The sequence below is a fragment of the Hemiscyllium ocellatum genome, chromosome 1, assembly GCF_020745735.1.
Source record: "Hemiscyllium ocellatum isolate sHemOce1 chromosome 1, sHemOce1.pat.X.cur, whole genome shotgun sequence".
In the NCBI taxonomy this organism is placed as follows: Eukaryota; Metazoa; Chordata; class Chondrichthyes; order Orectolobiformes; family Hemiscylliidae; genus Hemiscyllium; species Hemiscyllium ocellatum.
Window position 1 is genome coordinate 30,790,387 of NC_083401.1, and position 19,208 is coordinate 30,809,594.

Genomic DNA, 19,208 nt, shown 5'->3' on the forward strand with positions numbered 1-19,208 from the left:
CTGGACAATTGGGGATAGCCACTGGCCTAACCAGTGATACCCACATTCTGTGAATAAATATATTTTTAAAAATCCTTACTGGAGTTCTGCAGTTGTGTTTTGTGCAGGATGACAGTTGTACTAGGGACTGAGGAACAGTGCAGGCCAGTGTTGAGTGTAGAAATTAATGAGAAATGGTATTTAGTGCAGTTTTGGACATGTACTTTATACAGAGTCCTACCTGTCCCAAACTTATGCAGTACATTGTAATATAGTCCCTACTTCCCTGAGGTTGTATAGTTCCAGGTTAGAGATTTACAAACCCCAGCTAATTAAGAAAATGTTTTTAAAAAATCAGACCTGGTAAAGAATGTGTCTCATTCTGTTCGCTGAATATTATGAATGCTTTAGAAAAGTGAATTCCTCTTGTTTATTAGTTACAGATTCATTATTATTCCCCAATACTTTTTATCATTTTTACAATTTAAAAATGAGAACCTTAGACTGATCACTATTTTTAGGAACACGGTATTTTCTCCACAGTCAGACCGTTGAAATCGTGACCATTCTAAGGTTCTCATATTTTAAAATTGTAAAAGAGAAGTTTACTGCAATTGCTGGACTTTGGAGAATTTCATTTTTTGATAATGATTTGAAATTAATATTGTCTTTGTATTTGCAGCTGTACTAATGACAGTCCAGCTGTTAATTTCTATCTGAATTATAAAAACCTGTTGAATTATGGTGCAGGCATGCTTTAGCCAAATGGCCTCATTGTGTATTATAAGACTTCTGAGAAATTTTCAAAAATTAATCCTTGAGATGTGGATGCTCATTAATAAAGCCAAAATTTATTTATCAAATGGTTTGTTGATATTTTTTCATGTGATTTGAGCTTTTTTGGGAAAACCAGCATTTATTGCCTAGGTTCTTAGTTAATCTTAGGAATGTGGCGGGGGACTGCTGCAGTTCATGTGGTACAGGCACACCCGCGGTACAGTTAGGGAGGGTGGTGTAGGATTTTAACTCAGTAACATTGAAGGAATTTTACTCTAGGTCAAGTTAGTAGGTAACTTGAAGGAGAACTTGCTTCCATGCATCTGCTGTCATTGTCATCCTACAAGTTAGGGGTCACAGATTTGGAAAGAGCTTTTGAAAAACTTTGGTGAGATTCTGGAGTGCTTCTTGAGGATAGTGCAAACTACTTCCAATGTACATTGGTAGTGGGAGCATGCATGTTTTGAGGTGGTTACAAGTTGATTACTAGGGTGCTGATCAAGCAAGCTTTTTCTCCCGGTTGGTGTTGAACTACTTAAATATTGTTGGAACAGCACACATTCAGGCAAATGGAGAATATTCCATTGCAATCCTGACTTATGCCTTGTAGATGGTGTACATGCTTTGGTGTGTAAGGGGGTGAGTTACTCATTGCAGAATTCCTAACCACGACCAGCTTCTGTAGCCACAGTATTCGGATGGCTGGTCTTAAGTTCAGTTTCTCATTAGTGATAACTTTCCAAGGTGTTATGGTAATACCTAATGGTAATATCAAGGGAAGATGGTTACATTTTGTCCTTTCGGAATTGGTATCGCCAGGCAATTTGTGGTACGAGTATTAGAAGCCACCTGTTATTACAAACCTGGATGTTGTTCAGGCATTGACACATAGAGACACAAATTACTTTAGTAGTCAAGAATTGTACATTGTCCTGAACATTGTACAGTCATTATCCACGATCATTTTTTCTGACCTTCTGATGGAGAGAAAGTCATTGAAGCAGCTGAAGTTCTTTGGGCCTGGGACACTATCCTGAGGAACTCCTGGAGCTGAGATGATTAATCTCCAACAGTCACAACCAGTTTTCTTTGTAATAGGTGTAACTGCAACTCGTGGAGAATTTCTCTTCAATTTCCCATTAATTTAAATTTTGTCAAGGTTCCTTGATGCTGCACTCAGTCAAATTCTGCCTTGATGTCACCTCACCTCTTGAACACCTCAGCTCTTTGGCCATGTTTTGATCAAAGCTGATTTGTGGCACTGGTGGAACCCAAACTGAGCATCACTGACAATCAAGTTTCTCCCCTCAACGCTGTCAAGCATGCTTTTCAGTAATTTGCTGATTTCTGAGTAGACTAAAACAGTGATGCTTGGTGGATTTGGATTTGTCTTGCCTCTTTATAAACAGGATGTTCATGGTTAGTTTTCCTTGTTGTAGCCACAATATCAGTGTTGGAGCAGTTTCCCTAGACATACTGCTAGTTATGGAGCACAGCTATTCAGTACTACTGTCAGGATGTCATCGGGGCCTGTAGCTTTTGCCGTATCCAGTATCTCCACCTGTTTCTTGATATTCTATGGAAAGATACTAATGAATCATAGAATCATTTGATACTCTTTGGCCCTTTGAGTCCATACCAATAAAAACTAAACTAAATTTATACTTTCCAGCACTTTGTCCAGAGCCTTGAATGTAATGACATTTCAAGTGTTTATCCAAGTACTTATGAAAATTTGTGAGGTTTCCCACCTCAATTTCCCTTGCAGGCACAACATCCCAGATTCCAACCACCCTTTTAGTGAATTTGTTGTCCTCAAATTCCCTCTCATCCACCTGCCTTTCACCTTAAAATTATGCCCCCTTGAAAATGATCCACCTTGTCCATAACCACCTCAATCTTATTGGCCTCAATCATGTTCCATTTCAGCCTTCTCTGCATTAAAGAAATTAACCCAAGCTTACCCAGCCTCTCTTCATAGCTAAACTGCTTCAGCACAGGCAACATCCTGGAGAATCACCTCCAGTGCAATCACATCCTTCCTTTGTAAGGTGGTGATCAGAACTGCACACACTACTCCAGCTGTGGCTTAATCCAAGTTTTCTACAGCTCCAGTGTAACTACCCTGCTCTTATACTTTATGCCATGACTGATTAAAAACAAGTATCCCATCTGCCACCTTAACTACCCTGTAAACCTAGAAGAAAGTGAGGACTGCAGGTGCTGGAGATCAGAGTCAAAAACTCCAGAAAAGCACAGCAAGTCAGGCAGCATCCGAAGAGCAGGAGAGTCTATATTTCAGGCATTAGCCCTGTAAACCTGTCCTGCCATCTTCAGGGATCTGAGGAGAAGCACCCAAGATCTCTCTCTCTCTTCCTCAGACCTTCTAGTCTCCTGCCATGCCTCCTTATCTTGTTACTTTTTCTGAAGTGCATCACTTTGCACTAATCTGGGTTAAGTTCCATCTGCCAGTGATATGTTCATCTGCTCTGTTTATATCCTTCTATATCCTAAGACGTTCTTCCTCACTGTCAAACTCCTGGCCAATCTTTGTGTCATCCACAAATTTATACATCAATCTCCCTCACATTTTCTTAAATATATGTATATTATGAACTGTAAGAGATACTGCACTGATCTGTGGTACACCACTGAACGGGGTCTCCAGTCACACAAACAGCCACTGTGCTCTGTTTCCTACCACAAAGCCAATTTTGGATCCAACTTGTGAAGTTATCCTGGATTCCATGTGCTTTTACCTTCTTTATCACTCTCAAAGAATGGAGTGAATACTGGCCTCTGTGATATTGGGGACCTCTGGAGGATGCCAAGATGGATCATTCACTCTACACCTCTGAAGATGTTGCTTCTGCTTTAGGCCTGTGTTTTGCATAAAGTACTTGGTTCTGTCATCTTTAAGGATCGAGGTATTGTTTACCCTTCATGAGTGGATATGGCAGGATTGCACTGGTTTTGGCCATAGCATGCTCATTCCATTATTTAGTACGCATGCAATCCTGCGTGGTAGCTTAAGGAGGTTAACTTATTTGTAGGTCTTCCTCATGATAATGTGATGAATTTGTTGGGCTGTGCAGTCGCAGATCGTAGTTGAATGCAATTCTGCTGCTCGATGTCTACAATGTCTCATGAATGCCCTGTTTTGCACTGCTAGATCTGTTCTGAATCTGTTCCATTTATCATGGTGGCATTGTCACACAACATGAATAGTATCACTATTAAGATATGTATCCACAAGGACCATGTGATGGTTGCTCCTACTGTAATTGGCAGATATATATGCACTGGGTAGATTGGCAAGGATGAAGGCGAATAGCTTTTCCCTGTTGTTGGACCCTCAACACTTGATGCAGACCAATCTGACAGATACATTCTTTAGGACTGTAGTTAGTCATGCTACTGCTCCATCCTTGATCATGGACATTTGAAGTCCCTCACCCCAGTATATATTCTTTGGCCTTTCTACTCTTTGTGCTCTCCTTGAGTGATTTTCCAACACTGTGGAGACTCATCAGCCAGAGTGGCTCAGTATGTGGTAATCAGCAGGAGGCTTCCTTGCCTATGTTTGACCTGATGCCATGAAACTTCATTGTGTTTGAGACAATTTTGACTCTGGGTTATTCCCTCCTGGCTGTGTACCATTCTGCTGTAACATGTGGTGGGTCTTTCTAGTCAGTAGGACAGGACAGCCAGAGATAGTAATGGGGTATCCAGGATATTGATTGTAAGCTATGATTTGTGAATATGAGTACATCAAGCTGATGGTTCACTAGTCTGTGGGATAGATGTTACTGCAGAAGACTTTGCAAGGATCACTGGTCCGCAGATACCATAATTGTTTGTGAGAAGATGAGGCCTAGCCTGGAACTGCTACTGTCTGAGGCAGTGGTACACTCTCAGTGCCATTAGATAGAACATTTCAGGATTTTGATCTTAACATTATTCAAAATAATTTATCTGGTTTTAATACTATTAAAATTTGATTCTGATTAGGTCACAGAATGGTCATTAAAAATAAGAAAGGAAATGAGGGTGATTGATCGACAAATCCGAGGTAAGTAAAGATTTTATATTTCCACTGTATGATTCAGTTGAATGTTTTAGTGCTGTACACTGAATAAAGTGAAATCTCTAGGCCTAGGTCTGGAATTTTAGTAAAGTGTTTCATAAATGGAGAGGTTTTCCTGAGCAAAAACATCCAAGCAATGCAAACAGAATGTAGCTTTGAAATAACGACAAAGTGCTAGAGAAACTGCAAAACCAAAGAAACAGGAAAAAGAGCAGGTTATTTAGCTTCTCGAGCCTGCTCCACGATTCAGTAGGAATCCCAACCTCGCCATCAAACCAGTGGATAAGGGGGGTGCAGTGATAGTTTGGCACACTGACCTCTACACCGCTGAAGCCAGACGCCAATGCGAAGACACCTCCTACCTCCTGCAAAAATGCTATCCCGTATTCCCAATTCCTCCGTCTCCGCCGTATCTGCTTCCAGGAGGACCAGTTCCACCACAGTACACACCAGATGGTCTCCTTCTTTAGAGATCGCAACTTCCCTTCCCACATGGCTAAAGATGCCCTCCAATGCATCTCATCCATAATCCGCATCTCCGCCCTCCCCCACCTCTCCAACTGTAACAAGGACAGAACCCTCCTGGTCCTCACCTTCCACACCTTCTCATAAACCGCATCATCTGCCGGCATTTCCACCACCTTCAAACGGACCCCACCACCAGGGATATATTTCCCTCTCCACCCCTTTCCACTTTCCACAAAGACCGTTCTCTCTGTGATTACCTGGTCAGGTTCATGCCCCCAACAACCCACTCTCTCCTCCTGGCACCTTCCCCTGCCACCACAGGAATTGCAAAACCTGCGCCCACACCTCCCCCTTCGCCTCCATCCAAGGCCCCAAAGGAGCCTTCCATATCCATCAAAGTTTCACCAGCACATCCACCAATGTCATTTATTGTATCCGTTGCTCCCGATATGGTCTCTTCTACTTTGGAGAGACAGGACACCTTCTCGCAGAGCACTTTAGGGTGCATCTCTGGGACATCTGCACCAATCAATCCCACTGCCCAACATTTTAGCTCCCCCACCCACTCTGCCGAGGACATGCAAGTCTTGGGCCTCCTCCACCGCCATTCCTTCACCACCCAATGCCTGGAGGAAAAACGCCTCATCTTCTGCCTTGGAACACTTCAATCCCAGGTCATCAATGTGGACTTCACCAGTTTCCTCATTTTCCCTTCCCCCATCTTACCCTGCAGTCCTCACTTTTGCCCAGTTCCAACCTTCCAGCTCAGCACTGTCCTCGTGACCTGTCCTACCTGCCAATCTTCCTTCCCACCTATCCACTCCACCCTCCGCTCTGACCTATCGCCTCCATCCCCACCCCCATCCACCTATTGTACTCTTTGCTACCTTCTCCCCATAACCACCCCCCTTCCATTTATCTCTCCACCCTGGAGGCTCCCTGCCTTCAGTCCTGATGAAGGGCTTTTGCCCGAAACGCCGATTTTCCTGCTCCTCGGATGCTGCATGACCTGCTGTGCTTTTTCAGCACCGCTGTAATCTAGACTCATGACTAATCCAACATGCCTCAAGGTTTTACCTGCCCATTTCCCATAGGCCTTGATTCCCCTGTTTACCAGGAATCTGTCTATGCCAGCCTAACTCAGCAGGTATCTTAGAGTCATATTGGACTTGAAACATTAATCTCTCTCTCTCTCTCTCTCTCTCTCTCTCTCTCTCTCTCTCTCCCTCCATTGATGCTGTGAGACCTTCTGAATTTCCCTAGCGCCTTGTTTTTATTTCAAATCTTAACATCTGCAGTGTTTTTCTTTTATCTAAAATAAAACTTCCTTCATCCAAACTTTTCAATGTTGGAACCAGTTTTCACTTTTAAAAAATGGGTATTATGTAAACATTTTGCTATACTTGATTCATTTTTGATTATCCAGGACAAAGCAGCCCGCTTGATTGGTACCACCTCCACAAACATCCACTCCATCCACCACTAGCAGCATCGTGTACTATCTACAAGATACACTGCAGAAATTCACCAAGGATCCACAAGGCAGCACCTTCCAAACCCATAAGCACTTCCATATAGAAAAACAAGGACAGCAGATATATGGGAACACCACCACCCGCACATTTTCATCCAAGCCTCTCACTGTCCACACTTTCAAATTATATCACCGCTGCTGCAGTATCGCTGGGTCACATGCTAGAATTTAGTCCCTAATGAGCATTGTGGGTCACCTACAGCACATGGACTGCCACATTTCAAGAAGAAAGCTCATCACCACTTTCTCAAGGGCAGCTAAGGACGGGTAATAAGTTCTGGCCAACCACCGAGGCTTATATGACCCAGGAGTGAATTTAAAAAATCAAAACTGAGCCATTCTAGTTGCATCTCTTAGAGTCTAATCAAGTCCAGTGACAATGTGCTATTTGAAAGAACAGATTTCTACAATTAGAATATTAATATAACAGTCACGTTTGTTTATTCCACATAAAATCCCTACAGGATGGAAGCAGGCCATATGACCCATCGAGTCCACACTAACCCTCTGAGGAGCATCTCACCGAGACCCACCCCGTCCTGCTCTATAACCCTGCATATCCCACAGCTAATCCACTTAACCTACACATTCTTAGACACTATAGGCAATTTAGCGTGGCCAGGCCACCTAACCTGCACAACTTTTGACTATGGGAGGGAAGCAGAGGAAACCTATGCAGACACGGGTAAAACGTGCAAACTGTGCACAGCCAGGGTAGAATTGAACCCGGATCTCTGGCATTGAGACAGCAGTGCTAACCACTGAGCTACTGTGCTGCCCATGTTGGATGAGCTGATTAGCTGCCTGTTCTTAAGAATTGGGATTTATGAATTGAATTTAAAAAGCAACAAAGAAATGCAAAGAAATAAATACAGAAAGCCTATGAAAGATATTTCTAGTTCGTGATTTCCAAATTTAGCAAAGATCAACCTATATCTGTGATAATCTTTAAACCCCCTATCAATTATCTATGTTTAGTGAGAGACCAGCTTAGTTTAAATAACTAAAGCATCATAGGTGACTCCACAATCCTTAGTTAAAAATCACAAAGTACCAGATAATAGTCCAACAGGTTTATTTGGAAGTACAAGCTTTTGGAGCATGGTCCTTCATCTGGTAGCTAGTGGGGTGCGATCAAAGGGCACAGAATTTATAGTAAAAGATCAAAGTGTCATACAACTGTTGCAATGTCATAGAGATGTACAGCACAAAAACAGATCCTTTGGTCCAACTTGTCCATGCCGACCAGATATCCTCACCTCATCTAGTCCCTTTGCCCCGCACTTGCCCGTATTCGTCTAAACCCTTCCTGTTCATTTACCCATCCAGATGACTTTTAAATGTTGTAATTGTACCAGTCTCCACCACTTCCTCTGGCAGCTCATTCCATACATGCACCATCCTCTGTGAAAATGTTGCCCTTTGGGTCCCTTTTAAATTTTTCCCCTCTCACCCTAGTTCTGGACTCCTCTACCCCAGGGAAAAGCCCTTGTCTGTTTAGGAGGTAAAAACAATAACTGCAGATGCTGGAAACCAGATTCTGGATTAGTGGTGCTGGAAGAGCACAGCAGTTCAGGCAGCATCCAAAGTGCAGCGAAATTACCCTATTAATGCCCCTCATGATGTATTGAACAAACCTGGATTGCTGCTAATCACTTAGAATGGGGTTGCAGGTTTCGATTCATGAATACGTAAATCCCAGAACTTCTTTCAAGTCACATTCCGGAGATAGCTTGAGGTGTTATAACAAAAGAGTGACATCTCAGCTCAGACAATGCATTAAAGGTGTGAGGTTAGAGTCGGGAATGTGACTTGAAATAAATTCTGGGATTTACATATTAATGAATCAAAATCTGCAACACATTCCAAGTGATTAAAAACCTAACAACAATCTAGGTTTGTTCAATACATTGCATCAGTTGTATGACACTTTTACTATAATTTCCGTGTCCTATGATACTGCCCCACTAACTACATGATGAAGGAGAAATGCTTCAAAAGCTTGTACTTACAAATAAACCTATTGGACTATAGCTTGATGTTGTAATTTTCAACTTTGTCAACCCCAGCCCAACATTGGCACATCCACATTGCAATTCTCAGAACAGTTTAATTAGTCTGAACTGATGCAAGTTTTATAAGAAGGTGATAATGCCTTTCAAATTGTGTGTGTCATAGATTATGGAGGTAAAAACAATGACTGCAGATGCTGGAAACCAGATTCTGGATTAGTGGTGCTGGGAGAGCACAGCAGTTCAGGCAGCATCCAAAGTCCAGGGAAATCAACGTTTCGGTCACCAGTTCACTGCCCTGCATTGAGTTGGTTAGTCTCAGCCAGGATGGTTATAGGAAAAATGCAGATTTTTTTGGAGTTCCTGCTTAGCAATGGCCAAAGTTTTACCAGACTATAGGGTTGCTGTCTCATTAAGAGAAATGATTGGCAATGGTTTAACCTGAAGGTCATCATGCCTCTGGCAAAGGGAGAGGTTGAGAAGGTTGAGTCCTTCACAACACCCTCAACTGGTACAGGAATTGAACCAATGCTGTTGGCATCACTCTGCATTGCAAACCAGGTATCCAGTCAACTGAGCTAACTGACCCCCAGTTAGCAAAAGAGGAACAATTATATAAGATGCCTATTCTTGATTGCTGCCCACTGATCATTATTGAAAGTGTGTTTGTACGGTTCACAATATGCTCTACTAAATTCTGAGGTTGCATGTTGTTTCCTCCTGCCTTTTGGCCTGTTTTGTTTTTTTTCAACTGTTGTTCCTATTAATTTTGCAAGCTTTTTTTCTGAAAGGAGCAATTTTTTTTCTCATTAATCTTTTACAAGTTGCATGTTTCTTTTTAGATAGAATGACTAAGCTCTTTAAAAATGCCATTATGCAGACCATGCTGGAATTTTTCTAAATAAGGTCACATGTTTAAATCTCACTTCAGAATTTTAGTTTGTACCATCTTGACTGGCAATCCTGCAGAGTACGGAGTACTGCAGTGCTTTGAAATCCATTGATACATGTTGCCAACTTTATTAACTTATTTAAATGACATTATTTAAAGAAACAGTGAATTCTGATGTTTTTTGCAAGCTTTGTGAAGGTTTGTAGCTCAGGTTGAGGTTTAGGGTGTGGGTTTGCTCGCTGAGCTGTAGGCTTGATATCCAGACGTTTCATTACCTGGCTAGGTAACATCATCAGTGAAGTCACCTGGAGGTCACCACTGATGATGTTACCTAGCCAGGTAATGAAACGTCCGGATATCAAACCTACAGCTCAGCGAGCAAACCTACACCTTAAATTCTGATGTGCATTCCAACATTCTTTTTGCAAGGAAAATCAAACATCTCTCTGCTGATAATAGAATGATTGAGCAAAATGTCTACCAGGTTCACCGCTCCCCACAAGTGCACTTCAGATAATTTTCTGAAACCTGTTGGGGCAGCCTAAGGAACGTGATTTTTAAAATATATGTATTCGTAATATGTGGCTAATACTGGCTAGACTAGCATTTTTTACCCATCACAAATTGGTGGTGAGCTGACTTCTTGAACTGCTGCAGTACATGGTGATACTGAAGTGAAGATAAGCCATTAAATAAGTAAGGCACTATAGAGTTGTGTTTTTTAAAATACTTTCTTATCTTTTCGTTAGATATTCAAAGAGAAGAGGAAAAAGTCAAGCGATCGGTAAAAGATGCTGCAAAGAAAGGCCAAAGGGATGTGTGCACTATATTAGCTAAAGAAATTGTGCATTCAAGAAAGGCTGTGGGAAAGCTGTATGCATCAAAAGCTCAAATGAACTCTGTCCTTATGAGCATGAAAAACCAGCTAGGTAAGTTATTAGTATTGTCGCTCCAATGTCAGAAAAATGCAATAACCAATTCGTGAAATTCTTGTGATGACTGCTTTGGACCCAGTCTGATCAGTTTAAGACTCCCAAATGACAACATTGCTATCATGAGGACTTAGATGAAGGAGGGGCAGGACTGACATCTCAATATTCTGGGGTGGACAATATTCAGGTGAGACATAGCAAGGCATAAAAGGAGGTAGTGTGGCAGTATTGATCAAGGAGTCAATTACTGCAATAAAGAGGAACATCTTGTAAGGGCTTCTCAATTGAGACCAAATAGGTGAAACTTAAAAATGAAAAGAGGGCAGTCACATTTGGAGTATACTATAGATCCCAAATAGTCAGGAAGTAAAAGAACTACAGAAATGTAGACGCATTTCAGAGATGTGTAAAAGTAAAAAGGTTATAGGGGATTTCAACTTCTCCAGAATTAACTGGGATGGATAACTGTGAAAACTTGAGGGTGGTATCTATGGGAGAGCATTTCGGTGATCGTGATCATAAATCAATAAGATCTAAGATAGTCATGGAAAAGATCAAAGGTAGACCAGATATAAATATTTTGAATTGAGGAAAAGCAGATTTTAATGCGATAGGACATGAAGATGTTGGCCCTGTACTTTGTTTTGACTCCTTAGGGATGGCATGGTGGCTCAGTAGTTAGATATGCAGCCTCAAAGCACCAGGGTCCCAGGTTCAATTCCAGCCTTGGGCAACTGTGCAAACTCCACACAGACATTCTCCCCGTGTCTGTATGGGTTTCCTCTGGGTTCTCCTTTATTTTGAAATGTAATGAAAATATTAAAGATAGCCTTGACTTAAGTTTGTGTTTTTTGAATTCTTAAAAGCACTAGAATTATAGTAAAGAGTATGTTCATTTCAAATCATTTAAGTAGAGGTGCAAGTTTATGTAGCTTTTATCTTGATTGGAGATTCATCTTCTCATAATTGTTGGATTTTTATATAAAGTAGATGGTTTGTTAAAAGAAATGATAATTCATGAATGCAGGCAATGTATTTTTGTCCTAAAGCTTTAACAGCATTGTGTACTAAATAGTGGGGGTGGTGCTCAAACTCTCAAATATGTTATCTGATAGTGAATTTTCCAAGGAAAATAATCCCTTCAGAGTTTAAATGAATAAATCAAAATACTAAAATACCGTAAGCAGAAATGTAACATTCTGTAACTACATAGAATAAGTGATTTAGAATTGCTACTGACATATGTGCCACCAGAATGGTTTCAAATATACCCCAGAAGAATGTTTTATAAGATGATAAAAAGCTTTAACACTCAATATAACTTTGTTTTTAAGCAACTGTTATCTATTATATTCTAATCACCTACACATTCTCTACTCCCTGGTGATTTATCTATTTATCCTGACAGCAGTATATATCTGATGTATGATGTTTTGCTTTGGAGGGGCATATTTGACAAATGGGCATTACATGGTTTCACAATAGATGAGCTATTCCCACCCACTCTTTGACAGAAGCATAATATTATTTAGAATCTGTTGTTAAACCCAGAGTATCAATGATATCACATTGATATCTGGCACTGCATTGTAGGAGGGATGTGGAAGCATTGGAAAGGGTGCAGAGGAGATTTACTAGGATGTTGCCTGGTATGGAAAGAAGGTCTTATGAGGAAAGACTGAGGAACTTGAGGCTGTTTTCTTTAGAGAGAAGGTTGAGGTGTGACTTAATAGAGACATACAAGATGATCAGAGGATTAGAAAGGGTGGACAGTGAAACCTTTTTCGTCTGATGGTGATGGCTAACATGAGGGGACATAGCTTTAAATTGAAGGCTAACAGAACATAGAAAAATACAGCGCAGTACAGGCCCTTCGGCCCTCGATGTTGCGCAGATCCAAGCCCACCTAACCTACACTAGCCCACTATCCTCCATATGTCTATCCAATGCCCGTTTAAATGCCCATAAAGAGGGAGAGTCCACCACTAGATATAGGACAGGTGTTAGAGGTAGGTTCTTTACTCAGTGAGTAATAAGCGTATGGAACACCCTGCCTGCAACAGTAATAGATTTGCCATCTTTAAGGATGTGGATGATATGGAATTGTGTAGGTTAGATGGGCTTCAGATTGGTTTCACAGGTCAGCGCAATATCGAGGGCCGAGGGGCTTGTACTGTGCTGTAATGTTTTATGTTCAATGAATGGTGGAGGAGACATGATGGGCAGAATGATCTAATTCTTGTCCTGTGACCTATAGTCTTTAAGTAGTGACTCTGAATGAGGCAATAGAGGAGATAGTTACCCTTTCAACTAGAAGAAGACATTTCTCAGAACTTGGCTTGGGAAGGGGGCAGTGCCAGTGTGAAGAAGAGAGTACCTATTCAAACACGTTTTGAGAATAATAATCTCATCAGTTAATTGTGATTAATCCAAATGTCACTGTTACTGCTTAAATTTTAGTTTTCAAAAATGTATAACCAGAGTAAATGCATTTTAATGTTAAAAAACACATTAGCAAAGATATCCTGCTGTCAGAATCCTCAAATGTAAATGACTAGAGAGTAGTATGGGGAAGGACTAAGCATCATTTCATATTTGCTGTCTACAGCTCTAATGATAAGATGCAATATGTAAATTATATTTTATTCCCCTAAAAAGGTGCATCATATCTGCATGGTAACAACACATATAAAATGCAAAGATATGTTTTATGGTATAAGGTGACCCACATGACAGTTGGAAACTGCACACTCAATTATCTATATAAAATAGAGCCTATTTAATGACTGGTAACAAAATTACAACATCAGCAACAGTGCTTCATATTTTGTCTCTGCTCTTTTACAGTCTTCACTTCCTCCCAGTTTTGTCTTGCATGCCCAGATTCCTTAACATGTCCACCCTTATGCCCCTTGCTAAGTATGACAGGCATCACAAATCCACTTCCCACATTACAAGATCATTAAAAATGTCTTGACTGAAATGAGCTTAGCCAAGTTCTCCAAACACATTCTGGACTCTTTTGCTCAGGCTTAGGCCTCTTGTTCATTTTGATCGTTTATAGGTAAGTATTCCAGTGATTACTATTTTTGGAGATTTTCTATTCAAAATGTTGGAGCCCTGATTGTTTTTTAAGTCATCATGAAATGGTCATAAAATTGCTATAGATTGTTAACTGAAGATGAGCATTTTCTTATCCTTGTCCTTTCTTCACAGCTGTAGCGAAAGTCACTGGTTCCTTAGAGAAGAGCACAGAGGTGATGAAAGCCATGCAAAGTTTAATAAAAATTCCTGAAATTCAAGCCACCATGAGAGATCTGTCCAAAGAAATGATGAAGGTGAGACAAAACCTAGGCCCTAGCCTTTAGAATTGTAGTTCTATAGAACAGTTACATTTTAGTTTGAACTTGTATTGTGTATGCTGTTGTTATTGTTGTAAAAATACAGCCCATCTATTTAGAATATTTATCAGGACCAACCCTGTAATTCCATGGAATTCCACTGAGAATCAGAAGATCATGATCATCGGTTCCTGCCTGAGAGCTGTGGAAAGTGAGATTTCTTCTATAGTTTCACTTATTGAAATCAAACCTGTGACCTAACTAGCTACACAAAGTTCATGCTAGGCTGGATTGTTTCAATATATGTCTCTCATAATGATATTTTCATGAGCAGCAGGTGTAGTGTACTAGATTAGAGGATGTATCCATAATTGCTGAGGCTGAATATAGTGTCATCTTGTTCTACCCATGATCAGCCAGTTCAACGACGAATGCAGATGAAAGCTGGCTTATCACAGCTGCTTGGTGAATCAACTTCCCAAGCCAAAAAAGCTTCAAAAAAAAGCTGCTCGAAACCTGAACCAAAATGTAAAATATAAACACTGAACAGATTAGTCAGACAGAATCTTTGAAGAGATATTTCAGTTATAGGTGCTTTTAAAAACAATGCAATGAGAGAGTTTCTTGTACTTCTATATTTCTTGTACTTACTGCTTTTTTTAGTCAATAGATAATAGATTAGTCAAATAATTTATATTTCTGTCAAGGCAATGATATTAATAGCATTGTCAACAATCACAGAATTGTTACAGCACAGAAAATGCCAATTGGGCCTTCACCTGCTCTCCAAATGAGCATTATGACTTAGTACATTTTCTCCATACCTCTGCAAATTATTTGAATATAAACAATCATCAAATGCTCTTTTGAAATCTTTGATTGAACCTGCCCCCATCACACTTTCAGGCAATGCATTCCAGACCCTAACAAGTTCCTATGTGAAAGTGTTTTCACTTCACAGTTGCTTCATTTGCAAGTCATTTTAAAACTATGTCCACTTGTTCATGATTCTTTTACAAGTGAGAGCAGTTTCTCCCTACCTACGGTGTCTAGTAATGTTCCCTGTACGTTGTGCAACTTATCACTGATCGTGGCATTGACTTACAGTTCTGGAAGTTACTGCCGCAGAAGGGTCTCAAAGGCCGACACAGCCAGAATGGAAATTAGTGAGTGCTGCTGTCTAGCTCATGGGTCTGAAAAGTTCTGTCAAATTTCCTCTTAGCCTTCTCCTGTCCAAGGACGAAAGCTCCAACTTATCTATCTGTCTTGTAAATGAAGTTTTTGTGGATGTAGGTTTGCTCACTGAGCTGGAAGGTTCATTTCCAGACATTTTGTCACCCTGCTAGGTGACATCTTCAGTGGGACTCCAGGCGAAGCGTTACCACTGAAGATGTTACCTAGTGGGGTGAAGAACCATCTGGAAATGAACCTTCCAGCTCAGCGAGCAAACCTACGTCCAGAACCTCAACCTGAGCTACAAATCTTCTCAAAACTTGCTATGAAGTTTCTCATTCCTAGATTCTTGTAAATCTCTAATGTGTTCATATCCATAATTATAATCAACTATTGTTTTGCATTCTGCACTGTCTTGTATTCACCAGGCAGGGATTATTGAGGAGATGTTAGAGGATACTTTTGAAAGCATGGAAGATGAGGAAGAAATGGAAGAAGCAGCAGAGATGGAAATTGACAAGATACTTTTTGAGGTTACTGCAGGTAAATTAAGGCCACTATGTCTTTAAAAATTTTTGTAATACTGAATCTCTCAAGGAACTTTTACCAGTATCATTCTCAGAAATCAAATCTCTGCTAGTAAATTTTTGGGACAAGATTTGGGGGGTAAAATAATTGTTTTTCAGTCTGCATCTCTCCACTATTGCCAGTATGTAATTGCCCTTTAATGGGAGGGAGGAGGTTTTTAGGGGACAGGTTAGCAAGAGAAATGGAGCTTTCAAGTAAAATTTAGTTAAGAATATACTTAATATATTAAAGTTCAAAGTTAAAGAAAACCTAACTCTGAGTTGCCTAATTTTGGACTTGCTGATTGTCAATAGGCTATTGAGCTGACATCCAGTTACATTGACACCCATCTAAACTTCCCTATTGCATTCTCAGCTACTTCCGTCTCTCCCCCCCCCACCCCCAGCCCAGCCTCCCCTCCCATTTATCTCTCAGCACTCCCCCGGCCCACAAGCCCCATTCTTGAAACGCCGGTTCTCCTGCTCCTCAGATGCTGCCTGCCCTGTTGTGCTTTTCCAGCGTCAGAGTCTTGACTCTGATCTCCAGCATCTGCAGTCCTCACCTCCTCCACCCATCTAACACCTTCAATGTAAAAGTCACTCCACCACTGACAAGACACAACCCACAAGACACACTGTAGCTCCTCATTAAACTCCTTAGACTGCGTCTTCTAAAATACAGCCTTCAACATCTAGAAGAACAAGGGTAGCAGGTGCATGGGAACACAACCACCTGCACACTCCTGTCCAAACCACACAGCATCCTGACTTTAAAACATGGGCATTCCTTCATTTTGCTGGGTTAAAATTCAGGAACTTCCTCCCTAATACAATGTAGGTTCACTTGCACCAATTTGGGATGCAGCATTTCAAGAAGGCAGCTCACCATCACCTTTTGAGGGTAATGAGGGAGTAAGTAATAAATGCCAGCCCATCTAACATATCCACATCCTGTGAGCATTTTTTAAACATTAGTGGATTTATAATTGGGTTTCGATATAGATTTTTGAAATGTAGTAATATCCTGAACTGCTTGCCCCCTTCAGGAGAGGCAGTGGCCTAGTGGTATTATTGCTAAACTGTTAATCCACAGATCCAGGTGACATTCTGGGGACCTGGGTTTGAATCCTGCCATGGCAGATAGTGAAATTTGAATTCAATTTTTTTTAAAATCTGGAATTAAGTATCTAATAATGATCATGATTCTGCATCCTTCCCACAGCTCATCCTCCACCCAGCTTTTGTATCATCTACAAATTTGGAAATATTACCTTTTAATGTCCTCATCTTTTGATGCATTTGTTTTTGCAGGTGCTCTTGGGAAAGCTCCCAGTAAAGTCACAGATGCTCTCCCAGAACCAGAGCTTGAAGGGGCTACCGCTGCATCCGATGAGGGTGAGGCAGAGGAAGATATTGAAGAAATGCAGTCACGACTGGCTGCCCTACGGAGTTAAATATGTAAATAACTTAGTTGTACAGTTTGCCCTTTTACAAATTTACTCCAGTGATATAATTCAGTTGCACTTAATGGATATCCTTTCTACTTTCTGTTCAATGTAATTTTGTTTTTCCAAATATGAGTAAACATTTCCTTCTTAATGAAAGGTAACTACAGTTAAATTTGTATAGATGGGAAGGTTTCTGAAGAAAAACAAAAATTGCACTTGTGAATGTTACTTCTTTGCTAAAGCATTGTCTTGTTAACATACTTTTCTCAGTTTATCATTCAGCGTGGTGATTTCAGTACTTCAATATTGATTTCTTATTGTTTTAAGTGTACTTCCCAGGCATGCAATGAAGTTTGGGGTCCCTGCTCGAGCAATTTGAATAATCATTGTGAAGTACATAGTGAAGGCATGTTTTTCATTTGGGGTAGTAATGTTAGCTGTCCAAACTTAGTTTTTTTTAACATGTATAGATACTTCATGTGGCCTTAATTGTATCAAATGGATAGTTCATAGTGATTCAAAATAAACCCTTTGGAATGAAAGTTAAAAATTCAATGATAATTGCTTAGGGGATATGTATCTGGTTGCTTATATAGTCATTCATACAGGTGTTCTGTTACTTAAAGCAAGTTTTTTCTTATAAACTGCAGGCAGCTAATTTTGCATTGCCCCCTTTATCACAAAGTGTGAAATTATCTAGGGATTTTGAATTTTTTTGAGTTTTTTGCTGTAGTCTTTAAAGCTGTTGCCTTGAGTACTGCAAAAATTCCAGAAATCTGAATTTAAAAGCAATATGCTGGATATACTTATTCTGTATGTAGAGAAAAACAGTTAATGTTTCATCTGACTTTCCATCACAAAAAGTTTGAATTGGAAGATGCACTACTACCAGTAAAACACTAACCTCATTGCTGAGCAACACGATCTACTTGCGAAATGTTTTTGCTTCCCCACGGAGCCTTTAATTTTCTTGTGCAGGTGTATGTTAAATTAACAGGGCCAACATTTGGAACCTTGCAAATTGCTGCAAGATTGTGCAGCTTGAAAAGAACCTTGGTTGTGAAGAGTATTTTTACTAACCTCCCCCATCACAAGATGCTGACAAGTGTATTTGTGGTTTGTTCAGCTGGAGGAATAAAACACCGCATATGGAGCCTTTGACGTTGAGATATCAATTAAATACTTGGAATAGTCACTATTATAATGTAGGAATCACAATGGGACTACACTTGGGGCTACAATGCAGTAGAGCAACTTTAATGAGGATTTGACTTTTTTGCTTTGATACATATTTATGGATGGATTGTAGATTTTGCATTTGGTTTAGAAGATTATAGAAACACTCCTGAGTGACAATACTCAAAATCGAGCAGGAATCTAGACTCCGGATATATGCTGTATTTTAAGTAGTAACTTCATAGTTGGTTATTGCAGTCCCCAACACATCATCCTCAATAGAACTGTATCACAATCTGTTTCTTTCTTCATGTTGAAGTCATGCTGAAGCAGGATTGGCTGCAGTGATGCATTCAAAAATTGTTGAGGTAAGAGTTCATCAAACTGGACCTCCAATAATATTGCAATCTCATACTAACATCAAATAATGCAGTATTTGGATCCATAAACATTTAAGGATGGAGGTACAGGAAATAACATGCCAATGATTCAGTTCATTGTTACCCAAAAATAGTTGAGATTCATTGGATCTGTACTGCTTACTGGAGCTTTGTTTGAGGTTTTTTTTTCATAATACAACTTAATAAATTGTTTATACAACTTTTAAATTTGTCGTGTTTATGAAAAACTTGTTATACCACTTGACAGATTCTGTCCTGCCTCATGAACAGGACAATGTGTGTGAGTACTGCACAAACATCACCAGGGAGATAGTAAGGAAAGGAGCAAGTCAAACAGTCAGGAACAAAGTAGAAAATAAGACAGGACTGAGAGATCTTTTTCATCAAAATCAATGCTGGTACAGCAGATGGTTGGGTGCATA

General features: G+C 40.2%; 1 protein-coding gene across 2 annotated transcripts in view; it reads left to right on the forward strand.

Annotated features, from left to right (window-relative positions):
• LOC132826492 (charged multivesicular body protein 3) overlaps positions 1-18,993 on the forward strand; it is a 181,076-nt gene extending 162,083 nt beyond the window's left edge. For both annotated transcript variants that reach the window (XM_060842730.1, XM_060842633.1), the window contains 5 exons: positions 4,768-4,828; positions 10,499-10,678; positions 13,898-14,019; positions 15,624-15,738; positions 17,073-18,993. In XM_060842730.1, the coding sequence (XP_060698713.1) occupies positions 4,768-4,828; positions 10,499-10,678; positions 13,898-14,019; positions 15,624-15,738; positions 17,073-17,215 (621 nt within the window). In that variant the 3' untranslated portion in view covers positions 17,216-18,993. The remainder of the gene's footprint in view (positions 1-4,767; positions 4,829-10,498; positions 10,679-13,897; positions 14,020-15,623; positions 15,739-17,072) is intronic.
• The last annotated feature ends 215 nt before the right edge of the window (positions 18,994-19,208 follow it).